Source organism: Lepus europaeus, chromosome 5 (assembly GCF_033115175.1).
Source record: "Lepus europaeus isolate LE1 chromosome 5, mLepTim1.pri, whole genome shotgun sequence".
Classification (NCBI taxonomy): Eukaryota; Metazoa; Chordata; class Mammalia; order Lagomorpha; family Leporidae; genus Lepus; species Lepus europaeus.
Window position 1 is genome coordinate 13185561 of NC_084831.1, and position 14354 is coordinate 13199914.

Below are 14354 nucleotides of genomic sequence, written 5' to 3' on the forward strand. Positions count from 1 at the left end.
CCCCAAACCTCAACCAAAGACTTTACTAATCCATAAATTTACTGCTTGGCCGTCCTTCAACCACTGAAGAATATGATTCCTCTTCAGTATATTCAGTAGGGATTGGTTTCAGGACCCGCAAGCATCCCAAACTGTGTAGATACTCAAGCTCTTTACACAAAACGGTGCAGGACCTGCGTACACCTGTGCACATCCTTCAACAGACTTCAAGTCATCTCCGGATTACTACCAAGACCTCACAAAGTGGAAGCAACACACAGCTCTTACACCGTATTGTTTAGGGAATAACGACAAGGGGGAAGAAGTCTGCACATGTGCAGTACAGATGTCTTTAAGTTTGAGTGTTTTGCTCCACAAAAATCGTTGACGCAAAGATAGAGAATCTAGACATCCAGAGGATCGACCGTCCTCACTGAGGCCCAAGGCCATAGGCGAGACAAGGCCCCTGACATGAACAAAGCCCATGTTCCAACACTAACAGACACATCCAAGCCAGCTATCTATCTGCATCGGTCCTGGCTAAACATCAAGTGCAAGCACACTTCTACAAGTCTCAGTAGTTTCCATAAGCCGCCACCAACCCCGGAAAGGAAAGGTGAGCAATTCATGTTGGCTTTGGATCACGAAAGACTCAACGAATAACAAAGTTTTTGAAACCAGTAAAGCAAACAGAATGTGTTGACCTGTACCTGCTCAAACAGATAAACAGGGGCTTTGGAGTACTGATGAAGCAGGTAATCAAAGATCAACAGGAGGCGGGCCAGGATGAGAGGCACAGAACGCATCTGAGCATCCATGTGGCCACTCAGCTCCTGGATAATCTGGACAAAGAGGGTGAATACGGTGCGCCGGCCCTGCTCGGTGAAGTTGTGGAAGATGAGGAGCAGCAGCTGCAGGTGCTCTACGTTCAAGTCCTCTGTCTCACTGGGTACCACGCCTTGCAGGGCATTCTGCTTCATTGTAGACAAAAACCTACCAAGAGAAAAGAGTTACTAAGTCAAGTGCTAGAATTAAGGTTCTTAAACCCAGGCTTTAAGATAAAAAACACAAAAGGGAAGAAAATTTACATGGTAAAAAGAACAAAAAGAGATAAGTTTGGCAACAAAAAAGTTAGATTTGGCCATAAAACATGTCTAAAACTCCTCAGCTCTCAATTGTGGCTACAGCACTGTTGATGTGTGATGATGGGAAGACCACGAATCACTCCCAAAAGTGCTGCTGCTGCTTTGTAACAGGTAAATACATGCAGAAAGAACCAATTTGATGACTTTTCCCTACACTTTGATTCTCTAAATGTAATTCTAGGGACTGGCGCTGTGCTGCAGCAGGTAAAGCCGCCACCACAGTGCCGACAACCCATATGGGCACCAGTTCTAGTCCCAGCTGCTCCACTTCCAATCCAGCTCTCTACTATGCCCTGGGAAAGCAGTAGAAGATGACCCAAGTCCTTGGGCCCCCATGTAAGTAAAATGGTGCCATCTTCCTAAGCCCAGCCCGGCTTACTAGAAGTCAGATGACCAAATAGCCAAATCACAAGTGTCAGCTCCACTCCCACCCTAACAGGACTTGCCACTCCCCCTTCCTTAACTCTGCAAAGCTGTGTAAGACCTGTTTTCCCAGTACAGGCTACTGTTCTCTGTGCACGGGGAGGCAGCCTATCAGGTTTCCCCCACCTGACAATAAGCCTTTTACCTGACTCTGGTGTTTGGTGTGTTTTGTGGTGGCCTTTCCTTTCACCCTGCACCCGAGTGGGAGACCCAGAAGAAGCTCCTGGCTTCGGATTGGCACAGCTCTGGCCATTTCAACCAACTGGGGAGTGAATCAGCGGATGGAAGACCTCAATCTCTCTGTCTCTCCTTCTCTCTTTATGTAACTTTCAAGTAACATAAATCTTCAAAAAAAATGTAATTCTAGTTTCAAGAGTTTATGCTAACATTAAAAGCACTACATCTACATAACAGTCAAATATAACATAGTATATTATCAAACTATAACAGAGAAATTCAGAGAACTTATCAGAACAGGTTTTCTGAAGAAAAAAAAAAAAGCCCAGCCAGTTGTCTGCACTGCCTTTGGAAACTATGAGAAACATCTGTGTTTTAAACAGGGGTTCCCTTTTCTGTACAACAGCATCCCCAATCCCAACCTCCCATTCCCATCCTCTCTGTCTTTTTGCAAGATTCCACCAGGAAAAATGTATTTGGGTAGCTGACATTCAAGGAGGTTTATGATTTCTCAAATCCAGCATTAGAGCTATTTGATCCTAGAATGGAGAATAGAAAAGCAAAGCCTTTTAGGAAAACAAACTGCTTTGAAGACTACTAACCATGGAAACAGAAATGGCAAATACAGGTCCATCTAAGGAGGATTTGGATGATTAATCTGAGCTTCCCCCAAGGAAAAAATTTCTTTAAAATTTATCCAAAAACAATCTAAATGGTTTCATGCTGAAAGTAAAACAGCCAAGGACAGGGTTGCCTTCCCTCTCTTTTCAAAAATATCAGGTCAAGGCCGGCGCCATGGCTCAACAGGCTAATCCTCTGCCTTGCGGTGCCGGCACACCAGGTTCTAGCCCCGGTCGGGGCACCGGATTCTGTCCCGGTTGCCCCTCTTCCAGGCCAGCTCTCTGCTATGGCCCGGGAGTGCAGTGGAGGATGGCCCAAGTGCTTGGGCCCTGCACCCCATGGGAGACCAGGAGAAGCACCTGGCTCCTGCCATCGGATCAGCGCGGTGCGCCGGCTGCAGTGCACCGGCTGCGGCGGCCATTGGAAGGTGAACCAACGGCAAAAAGGAAGACCTTTCTCTCTGTCTCTCTCTCTCACTGTCCACTCTGCCTGTCAAAAAGAAAAAGAAAAAGAAAAAGAAAAAAAAAATATATATATATATATATATCAGGTCAAGATAAAATTGGTAATGTTTAGGATCCAGGTCCTATCTAATGATGATCATCAAATCCCTCACATATAACAGGAAGATTCTTTATTAAATCATTGTCAACATACTTATTTTTTAACAGCACATCTTCCTGCAACTCGCCCTTCATCCATCCATCATCCCCACGCCAAATACTTATGATCACAGTAAGATCTCAACGTCAAAGATTAACTACAAAGAAGCCAAACAGATGTGTTTAAAAAGTACAAAACCGGGCCGGCACCGTGGCTCAACAGGCTAATCCTCTGCCTTGCGGCGCCGGCACACCGGGTTCTAGTCCCGGTCGGGGCACCGATCCTGTCCCGGTTGCCCCTCTTCCAGGCCAGCTCTCTGCTGTGGCCAGGGAGTGCAGTGGAGGATGGCCCAAGTGCTTGGGCCCTGCACTCCATGGGAGACCAGGAGAAGCACCTGGCTCCTGTCATCGGAACAGCGCGGTGCGCCGGCCACGGCGCGCTACCGCGGCAGCCATTGGAGGGTGAACCAACGGCAAAAGGAAGACCTTCCTCTCTGTCTCTCTCTCACTGTCCACTCTGCCTGTCAAAAAAAAAAAAAAAAAAAAAAAGTACAAAACCAGCAGGCGCTGCAACTCACTAAGCTAATCCTCTACCTGCGGCGCTGGCACCCCGGGTTCTAGTCCCAGCTGAGGTGCCAGATTCTGTCCCGGTTGCTCCTCTTCCAGGACAGCTCTCTGCTGTGGCCCGGGAAGACAGTGGAGGATGGCCCAAGTGCTTGGGCCCTGCACCCACATGGGAGACCAGGAGGAAGCACCTAGCTCCTGCCTTTGGATTGGCGGAGCACGCTGGCCGTAGCGGCAATTGGGGGGTGAACCAACAGAAGGAAGACCCTTTCTCTCTCTCTCTCTCTCTCTCTAACTCTGCCTGTCAAAAAATAAAAATAAAAATAAAAAAAAGTACAAAACCTTCTCTATAGGTTTTCTCTTGGAGTTAGCTTACCTGTCCCAAACTTTCAGGCATTCAGGGACATCAGGGTCACCTTGAGTACCAGCTTTATGCTGCCAGATGAGCAGGAGACGTGAAAGCACAGAGAGGCCTTGAGGGTGAATGTACAAGGGCCAAGGGCCGTCAGAAAAAGGAGCGACACCCAGCTGCTGCAACAGGGTATTCTGATGTGAAAGAAAACAAGAACAAGGTCACAAGGTTATTCCTGCCCTCTGATGCCCACTCTTTTACTACAAGATGGAGTACATTGAAGAACAAAGGACCCAGATTCAGATTTAGAAACGGTCTGCAGAAACATGGAAAAAAGCACAAATAAAAAATTACTAATATAACCCCATGAAATGAGCTTCTGAAGGGGGAGAAATGCATAACAGCAGAATCAGGATAATTTTCCAAAGACACAAAACATGAAAAGTTGGTGCCTTAGAAAGAAAAATTCTTTAAAACAATAACATTTTATTTATTTTGAAAGGCAGACTGACAGAGAAGGGGTTAGAGGAAGAGGGGGAGGGAGAGAGAGAGAGAGAGAGAGAGAGAGAGAGATTCACTAAAAATACTAATTATAAATTTTTATTACAGGCACTCCACAAATGCCTATAATAGCTGAGGTTGGACCAGGCTGAAGCCAGAAGCCAGGAACTCCAGGCAGGTCTCCCACGTGGGTAGCAGGGAGCCAAGTACCTGACCACCATCTGCTGCCTCCCAGGTGCGTTAGAAGGACGCTGCATCAGAAGCAAGAAGTAGCCAACACTTGAACTAAGTGCTCCAATACAGGATACGTAAATCTCCAGTGACAGCTTAACCCACTGTGCTACAACGCCCATCTCCAAAAGAAAACTTCTTAAGCAATTGCAATAATTGACAGTTTTTCTTTCAAAATCAGTCACATAATACACATAAAACCCAAAACGGGGAGATCCAACAACTTCTATTAACCGTATTAGCAGGGAAATTTTGCCTGTGTGATGTCAAGGCATCTAGAACTAATCAAGATTCTTCTTTGCCTCCAGTTGTAGCATGTCTTTCAAATGAGCTTCACTTTCAAATGAGCTCCGTTGTATCTCAACTACAACTAATCTTCTCAAACACACGCATACAGAGATCAGTAGGATGCCAATGGAAAACCAGACAAATCTGTGCTTTCTCACTTGGCTTCAGAAGACACAAACCATGGTTACCTCAGGATGCAGGATAAATTTCCAAGCCTGCCAAATTAATTTATATTCTTATAAAACGTCCTTGATGACCCCATTCCTTGGAAATGAATATTACTTCAAAATATAGCAGATCTCAAGAGTGGTTTCCACACATTGAATAGTCACTCCTGGCCTAGTCCTGAGCTAAGCACTGCTCAAACATGATCACTCCCAACACACAAGATGGTATCAGGAGGTAGATTTGTTACTCACAATTCATATTTACATATGCATATCTCTTGGTTTGAAAATTGACTTCCACTCCCTCCAAGGCTCATTAGCAGGAGGCTGGATCATAAGCATAGAGTAGCCACGACTTCGGTCAGGCACTACAAAATCAGTGTGGGCACCCCAAGCAGCAGCTTAATCTACTACACCACAATGCCCACCCTTGTAATACATTTTTTTCTTAAGATTTATTTATTTATTTGCAAGTCAGAGTTACATAGAGAGAGAAAGAGAGGTAGAGAGAGAGAGAGAGAGAGGTCTTCCATCCGCTGGTTCACTCCCCAACTGGATATAACGGACAGAGCTGCACCGATCCGAAGCCAGGAGCCAGGAGATTCTTCCAGGTCTCCCACGTGGGTGCAGAGGCCCCCATCTTCTATTGCTTTCCCAGGCCAGAGCAGAGAGCTGGATTGGAAGTAGAGCAGCCGGGACTTGAACCAGCGCCCATACGGGATGCCAGCACTGCAGGCAGCAGCTTTTACCTGCTATACCACAGCACTGGCCCCTGTAATACATTTTTAAATGAGGGTTTTAGGGCCGGTGCTGTGGCGTAGAGGGTAAAGCCGCTGCCTGCAGTGCTGGAATCCCATATGGGTGTCGGTTCGAATCCCTGCTGCTCCACTTCTGATCCAGCTCTCTGCTATGGCCCAAGGACCACCTGCACCTGCGTGGGAGACCTGGAAGAAGCTCCTGGCTTTGGATCGGCCCAGCTCCGGCCGCTATGGCCATTTGGTGAGTCAACCAGTGGGATGAGAGCTCTCTCTCTCTGCCTCTTTGTAACTCTATCAAATAGATAAATAAATCTTAAAAAGAAAAAAAAAAAGGTATAAAATGGAATCCAGGGGTCAGCATTGCAGTGCAACACATTACGCCACTGCCGGCAATGCTGGCATCCCATACGGACATCAGGTGGAGTCCTGGCTGCTGCACTGCTGATCCAGCTCCCTGCTAATGGCCGGGGAAAGCAGCAGACCTGGGAAAGCAGCAGAAGATGGCCCAAATACTTGAGTCCCTCCACTCATGTAGGAGACCCAGATTGAGTTCCAGGCTCCCGGCTTTGGCCTGGCCCAGCCCCTGGCCATGTCAGGAGCGACGAGTGGATGGAAGATCTTTCTCTCTGTCATACTGTCTCTCAAATAAAATAAATATTAAAAAAAAAAAAAAAAAAAAAGATGACAGCGGCCAGCACTGAGGTATAATGTTGCCTACACTGTAGTATAATGGTGCGTACAATGCCACATCCTATATGGGTGCCAGTTTGTGTCCCAGGTGTTCTACTTCCAATCCAGCTCCCTGCTAATATACCTGGGAAAGAAGATGGCCCAAGTGCTTGGGTCCCAGTACCCACATGGGAGACCTGGAAGAAGCTCCTGGCTCCTGGCTCCGGCCTGGCCTAGCCCTGGCTATTGCAGCCATTTGAGGAATGAACCAGCTGATGAAGATATCTCTCTCTCTCTGTCTTTTAATAAATCCAATGTTTCCTACCACCAAACTAACTCTCCTTCCTGACTTGTTTCCACCAATGACAACTGCATCCCTCCAGTCTTAGTTTTAAACCCAGTCATTATCTAATAATACTCTTTTCTCTTCATGACCTTCAACACATTCAATAATTTGCCATGATTTCTGCACTAAGTCCTTTATCCATATCATATCTCACTTTTTCCTCGTAATCCCATATAATTCTAGCTAACATTTCTTCTTCTTTTTTTTTTTTTTTTTTAAGATTTATTTATTTATTTTAAAGTCAGAGTTACACAGAGAGAGGAGAGGCAGAGAGAGAGAGGTCTTCCATCCGCTGGTTCACTCCCCAGATGGCCGCAATGGCTGAAGCTGCGTCGATCCAAAGCCAGGAGCCAGGAGCTTCTTCCGGGTCTCCCACATGGGTGCAGGAGCCCAAGGACCTGGGCCATCTTCTACTGCTTTCCCAGGTCATAGCAGAGAGCTGGATAGGAAAAGGAGCAGCCCATATGGGATGCCGGCACTTCAAGCCAGGACGTTAACCTGCTGCGCCACAGCACCGGCCCCTCTAGCTACATTTCTTCAGTGCCTACAACAGTAGCTGGAACACAGTACATGCTCAATAATGTTTGTTCAAACAATAAACATAGAGGCTGTGTTAATACTAAATAGTAACAAATCATAAAGATAGCAGCTATCATTTATAGGTACTATAGTACTACGTACCAAGCACTTTTTTTTTTAAGATTTATTTATATATTTGAGAGGTAGAGTTAGACAGAGAGACAGAAAGGTCTTCTATCTGCTGAATCACTGCCTAAATGGCCGCAATGGTCACAGCTAGGTTGATCTGAAGCCAGAAGCTTCCTCTGGGTTTTCCACATGGGTACAGGGGCCCAGGTACTTGGTCCATCTTCCACTGCTTTGCCAAGCACATTGGCAGGGAGCTGGATCAGAAATGGAGCAGCCAGGACACAAACTAGCGCCCACAAGGGATGCCGGCGCTGCAGGTGGAGGCTTAGCCTACTATGCCACAGCACTGTTCCCCCAAGCACTTTTTTTGTTTTAAAGATTCATTTATTTACTTGAAAGGGAGAATTACAGAGAGGCAGAGGAAGAGAGAAATCTTCCATCCACTGGTTCACTCCCCAGATGGCAACAATGGCCTGAGCTGGACCAATCCAAAGCCAGGAACCAGGAGCTTCTTCTGGGTCTCCCAAGCGGGTGCAGGGGCCCAAGGACTTGGGCCATCTTCTACTGCTTTCCTAAGCCATAGTAAAGAGTTGGCTCGGAAGTGGAGCAACTGGGACACTCGAACCAGCGTCCACATGGATGCCTAAACTGCAGGTGGAAGCTTTCCCTGTTACACCACAACCCCTGTCCCTCACCTCCCAAGCACTTTATAAAAAAGCTTTTTCTGTGGAAAAATATCATAAGATAAATTTTCCCATTTTAACATGCACAGTTCTGTAGCACCTGAGTACATATGTGATTATTATGGAACCCTCACCATCATCTATCTCTGGACCCTTTTTTCATCTTTACCTGAAACTGTATGCCTGTTAAACACAAATTCCCCATTTCCCCTCCCCCCAAGGACCTGGGAACTTCCCTTCAACTTCTCTCTATGCATATGACTACTCTAAGTTCCTCATGCAATGAAATAACATTTGCCTTGACTAGGAAACTTCACGGAGCATCATGTGTTCAAGAGTCAGCCATGACGGGGCCAGAATTGTGGCACAGTAGGTAAAGCCTCCACCTGTGACACAGGTATCCCATACGGGCACAAATCTGAATTACAGCTGCTCCATTTCTGACCCAGCTCCCTGCTAATGCACTTGGGAAAGTAGTGGAAGATGGCTCAAGTGCTTGGGCCCCTGTATCCATGTAGGAGACCTGAAAGAAGCTCCTGGCTCCTGGCTTAGGCCTGACCCAGCCCTAGCCATTGTGGGCATCTGGGGAGTGAACCAGCAGATGGAAGATGTCTCTTTCTGTATCTCCCTCTCTCTAACTCTGCCCTTCAAGTAAAATAAAAAATAAATCTAAAAAAAAGAAAAGGTTCAACTGTTTTGTAGCATGTGTCAAAATTTCTATCCTCATGAGGAAGAGTAACATTCATGGGATGGATGTGCCATATTTTGTTTATCTATTTAAATGCCTGCAAACACTTGAGTTGTCTCCACCTTCTGGCTGTTGTGAATACTACTACTATGTGTGTTTCTTTATTTGTTTTCTTCTCCGTGAAGAACCTGAACATGGGTATACAGATACCCACTCAAGTCCCTGCACTCACTCCTTCTGGGTATTCAGGTGGAACTGCAGAACAACACGCAGCTATTTACTTATGGAGCTGCCAAGTCCCTTTTCCACAGTGACTGCATCACTTGACCGTCCCACCAGCAAAGCACAGGTATCTTCCCCAGTACTCACTTTGAATCTGGCTTTTTTTGGAACAGCCACCCCAATGGGTGTGAGGTGGTATCTCACTGTGATTTTGAGCTAGGTATTATTTTAGACACTTTCATGCCTGCCCACTCCTTGAAAGCTTCCAATTTTACCATAAGAATAGCAAAGGAGTGGGGAGTCCACCCTTCAGAGCTCACAGTTTACTGTGACAAGTTACCTATCCCACCCTTCAGATGGCTCTTTGTTTTGTCAAGAATAAGCCAGACAGGACTAAAGACTGCAAATCAAGTCTTTCAAAGGATTTTGTCCCTGCCTTGTAACCTAATGTCAAGTTTTTTTCTTTCCCAAAATTGTGCTTAAAAACCCCAGTACCCTTCCATGCCACTCCAGCTGGGGTCTCGGATTCTCTTCTTGCTTCCAAATCTCAAAAAACAAATAAATAAAAATAAACACTTTCATGTCCTAATTCACTGACACCAGTTACTGACTTTCTTTTTACCCAGGGTCCATCCTATTTCTAAACTAACCCTACAGAAGCACAGCCCAGTGGCTCTCCACAATTTCAGCTCCTTTGTATGGATTTCAGGAATCTTTACAATCTTGATAATTCCAAGGTACTCTGTAGCCTCTCAGTCCATGTGAAACCCTTCTATCATGCAGCCCCTACTTTCTTGGCTTCTGCCCTTTCATTCCCTACTTGGCCTTCTAACAGTACTCATCTCCCCCAGGCCCATGCCACAGCTTCTGTAAAGGCCTACCTTCCCCAGCTCCGTGTGCTAGCACAAGCGCTCTCCTTTCTGTCAATTCCTACTCCATTTTTGCCACATGGGCACACAGCAGATTCTATATTAAATTAACCATTTTGGGGGCCAGTGTTGCGACTCAGCAGGGTTAAGCTTCAGTCTGCAATGCAGGCATCATATACGGACACTGTTTCAAGTCCCAGCGGCTCCATTTCCAATCCAGCTCCCTGCTAATGGCCTAGGACAGCAGTGGAAGGTGGCCCAAGTCCCTGGACTCCTGTACCCATGTGGGAGATCCAGATGGACTTCTAGGCTCCTGGGTTTGGCTTGGCCCAGGCCTTGCCATTGTGGCCATTTGGGTAGTGAACCAGCAGATGAAAGATCTGCATCTCTCCTTCTCACTCTGCCTTTCAAATAAATAAGTATTTTTAGAAATAATAAAATAAATAACTTATCTGTGTACCTACCAAGCTGTATTCCTGGACAATAGGATTTTTGTTTCATCTATATTTAGCAGGGTACTTTGCTCCTAGGACATTAATATCAACTAAAGAGACTAGTGAGAGAGACTTCAATCAAGAAACACAGCAACCAGTAACAACAAAAAGAACTTAGTTACCTGTCGACCTTACAATTATTAGACAAATTCATGAAAAGAACACTAAGTATATCTCTCCCACAGTCTTTCAGCAGAAAGCCCACCTACTAAAGACACCTAAGAAATCATCAATGACAGTTGAATTTCTTCTCTACATACCAAGTAGTCCTACAGGTCTTCCTGAGAATTCTAGTCCTTCACTGACCTGACAGCTGAAAACGACATTTAAGATATAACTTCTACTTGTCTACTTTCACAGGTTGAGACAGACTTTGATAAACCCCCTTGGAGGATACTGTGCATGTGTGTATGCGCACATGTGTGTGTGTGCACTGCACATGCTTGGAAAAAAAAAACATGCAAGGTCAGGGAATTCCATGGCAGATGACAAGATTACACATACTATCCTTTACTTTCTTCCATCATAGCAAAGACATTTGGGGGAAGAATTTATAATCCCATGTTTACAGACAGAATGAAAAGGGATGTTTAAAGATATCCTTTTCCATATCATCAGTAGTTAACAGTAACCACGCTGCACACCCACACCAAGATCTGTGAAATTTTTTTTAAATGCTAAAACAGTAATGCCATAATAGGAGTTTTAAGTACTGCAATTTGCTAAAGAAAAATACTACTTCCATATTGTTTGGGCAAGTCTAGACAGGAAAAGTCCAAAGTCTATGAACTTTGAAGCTTCCCTAAACAAACAAAGACCTGGGAAAAGAGCTGATAACTTTGACAGGACACTAGGACACTCCATATACAGTCTAAGAAGTCCTATAGGCTATACACTAACTGAAGCAGTTTTTCCTTTCTTAAAAAAAATTTATTTTCATCTATATGAAAAGCTGAATCACAGAAAAAGAGAGAGAGAGAGAGGTATTTTCCATCTACTGATTCACTCCTCATATAGGGAAAGCCAAGGCAGGAGCCAGGAGCCAGGAGTGAGGAACTCCATCAGGTCTCCCATGGAGGAGCAGGGGCCCAAAAGCTTCAGTCATCATCCGCTATTTTCCAGTGTGTACATTAGCAGGAAGCTGGTATCAAGAGCAGAACCAGACTCAAATTCAGGCACTCCAATTTGGGATGCAGGCATCCCAAACAGCATCTTACCCACTAGGCATAAACATACCCTTTGAGTTGTTTCCTGATTCTGAGAATCCATGAAATAATCTTAAGAGTAAAAAAAATTTCAAAGTAGTTTCAAGGCAAACTATTGGAGACCTACCAAATTAAAGTCTATTAAAGGGAAGGTTCCAACTAGGAATACTCAGTTTTAACCAACTTCCCAGGAATCCCTTTGTACACTAAAGATTGAGGAACACTAACTTTAACATCTTAACAAACTCATTATCAGGGCTGGCGCTGTGGTATAGCGGGTAAGGCCTCCGCCTGCACTGCCAGAATCCCATATAGGCACTGGTTCAAGTCCCGGCTGCTCCACTCTGATCCAGCTCTCTGCCACAGCCTGGGAAAGCAGTAGAGAATCGCCTAATTCCTTGGGCCCCTGCACTTATGCGGGAGACGCAGGGGAGGCTCCTGGCTTCAGATCGGCGTAGCTCTGGCCGTTGTAGCCATCTAGGGAGTAAACCACCTGATGGAAGACCTCTCTATCTCTCTGCCTCTGCCTCTCTGTAACTCTGACTTTTAAATAAATAAAAGAAAAAAAAAAAAGTCATTGTTGACATCGCTAAATACTGATAGTTTGTGGATTCAAAAGGCTTCCAGAGATTAGGCAGCTCATATCAACAGCCTTGGGTAGTCACTCACATCATACATAAGAGTGTTAATTGTTAAATTAACAACAGGATTCACTGCGCACTTACTTTCTATGCAGGACCTCTGTCCTCAATGAGTTGTATTATGATAGTTAATTATAAAACTTGTTCTCAAACAGTTTTGTGTGTGTGTGTGTGTGTGTGAGTATACACACAAACTGCTGAAATCTTTAAGTACAGAGTTGGTCTTCTGTATATAAAGTTAATTGAAAATGAATCTTGGGGCCAGCACTGTGGTGTAGCAGATAAAGCCACCGCCTGCAGTGCTGGCATTCCATGTGGGCACCGGTTCAAATCCAGCTCTCTGCTATGACCTGAGAAAGCAGTAAAAGATGGCCCAAGTCCTTGGGCCCCTGCACGTGTGTGGGAGACCTGGAGGGAGCTTCTGGCTCCTGGCTTCAGATCAGCACGCATCTGGCCATTGTGGCCAATTGGGAAGTGAACCAGTGGATGGAAGACCTCTCTCTCTCTCTCTCTCTCTGCCTCTCTCTCCCTCTCTCTCTCTGCCTCTCCTTCTCTCTGTGTATAACTCTGGCTTTCAAATAAAATAATTAAAAAAAAAAAAAAGAAAGAAAGAAAAATGAATCTTAATGGAGAATGGGACTGGGAATGGGAGAAGAAGGAGGAAGAGGGATGGGAGTGTGGGTGGGAGGCCAGGTATGGTGGGAAGAACCACTATATTCCTAAAGTTGCTGCTTAGGATGCCTAGATCCCAGGCTGGAGTGCCTGTGTTGAGTCACAGTTACTCCTAACTTCTGATCCAACCTCCAGCAAATGTGGCTGAGAGGCAGCAGATGATGGGACAAGTCCTCCGGGTCCTGTCACCAGGGTGGGAAATCTCAATGGACTTCCTGGCTCCTGGTTCCTGCCTGGCCCAACCCCTCCTGTTGCAGGCATTTGGGGAGATCCATCTCTCTCTTTTTTTTTTTTTTTTTTAAAGATTGATTTATTTATTTGAAAGGCAGAGTTACAGAGAGGCAGAGAGAGAGAGAGAAAGGACTTCCATACACTGGTTCACTCCCCAGATGTCTACATCAGGCAGAGTTGAGCCAATCCAAAGTCAGGAGGTCTCCCACACAGGTACAGGGGTCCAAGGATTTAGGCCATCATTCACTGCTTTCCCATACACATTAGCAGGGAGCTGGATTGGAAGTGGAACCATGGGGACTCAAACCAGCATCTGTATGGGATGCCAGCACTGCAGGCGGTGGCTTTACTTGTTATGCCACAGCACCAGCCCCTCTCTCTGCCTTTCAAATAAATTGATCATTATTAAAAAAATATGACATTGCCAGATGCTGTGAGAGGGTGAGAATCCACATGATCTGACACATTGCTGCTGGGTTAAAAATAGGTGCAGCCACAGCAGGCAGCAGCCTGGCACTCTGCAACCTGGCAATTCCATGCCCAGCCACATCTGCAAGGGAAGCACGTGTCTAGTGCAACAGGGACACGCACAGGAATGGTCACAGAGCTGCTGGAATAGCAATGAACAGGGACACAATTCAAATGTCCATCAGTAGAAAAGGAAAAGATGAATACTGTGGACAATCATAAACAAAACACAGTATCATCCAACAGTCCACACAAGAACTACAGAAGTTTACAAGGTGATCTTGGCAATTGATATTGCTACACAATAAAAAAACAAGACCTGAAAAGATTACACACTGCATGATGTCACTAGCTAGAAAAAACTGAATAAGCTGTTCTTCATGTAAGGAATATAGCTGCATATGGAACTAAGGAAATGAGGAGATTGAGATTCAGAATGCAAGACACCAGTTACCTAAGAAGGTAGAGAAACCTTAAGGTTGGAAATTCACAATCAAGGTCTAGATGTTTTTGATGTGGGTTTGTAGGTAAAAGTGTATATGAGAGCATTTTCTATAATTTAATTATTTTAAAACAAATATTTCGATTTGTATAACTTCAATCAATTACTAGTGGCATTGAACATATTTTCTTACGGCTTTTGGCCATTTATAGTTCTCTTATTTACTTTTCTACTAGCATAATCACTAGAAGTTTTTGTTTCTTTTTGG

General features: G+C 45.1%; 1 protein-coding gene across 2 annotated transcripts in view; it reads right to left on the reverse strand.

Annotated features, from left to right (window-relative positions):
• The window catches only part of UBR4 (ubiquitin protein ligase E3 component n-recognin 4), a 157591-nt gene that overhangs the window by 108048 nt on the left and 35189 nt on the right, over positions 1-14354 (reverse strand). For both annotated transcript variants that reach the window (XM_062190527.1, XM_062190526.1), the window contains exons 18-19: positions 3888-4057; positions 690-972 (exon numbers count right to left, since the gene is read on the reverse strand). In XM_062190527.1, the coding sequence (XP_062046511.1) occupies positions 690-972; positions 3888-4057 (453 nt within the window). The remainder of the gene's footprint in view (positions 1-689; positions 973-3887; positions 4058-14354) is intronic.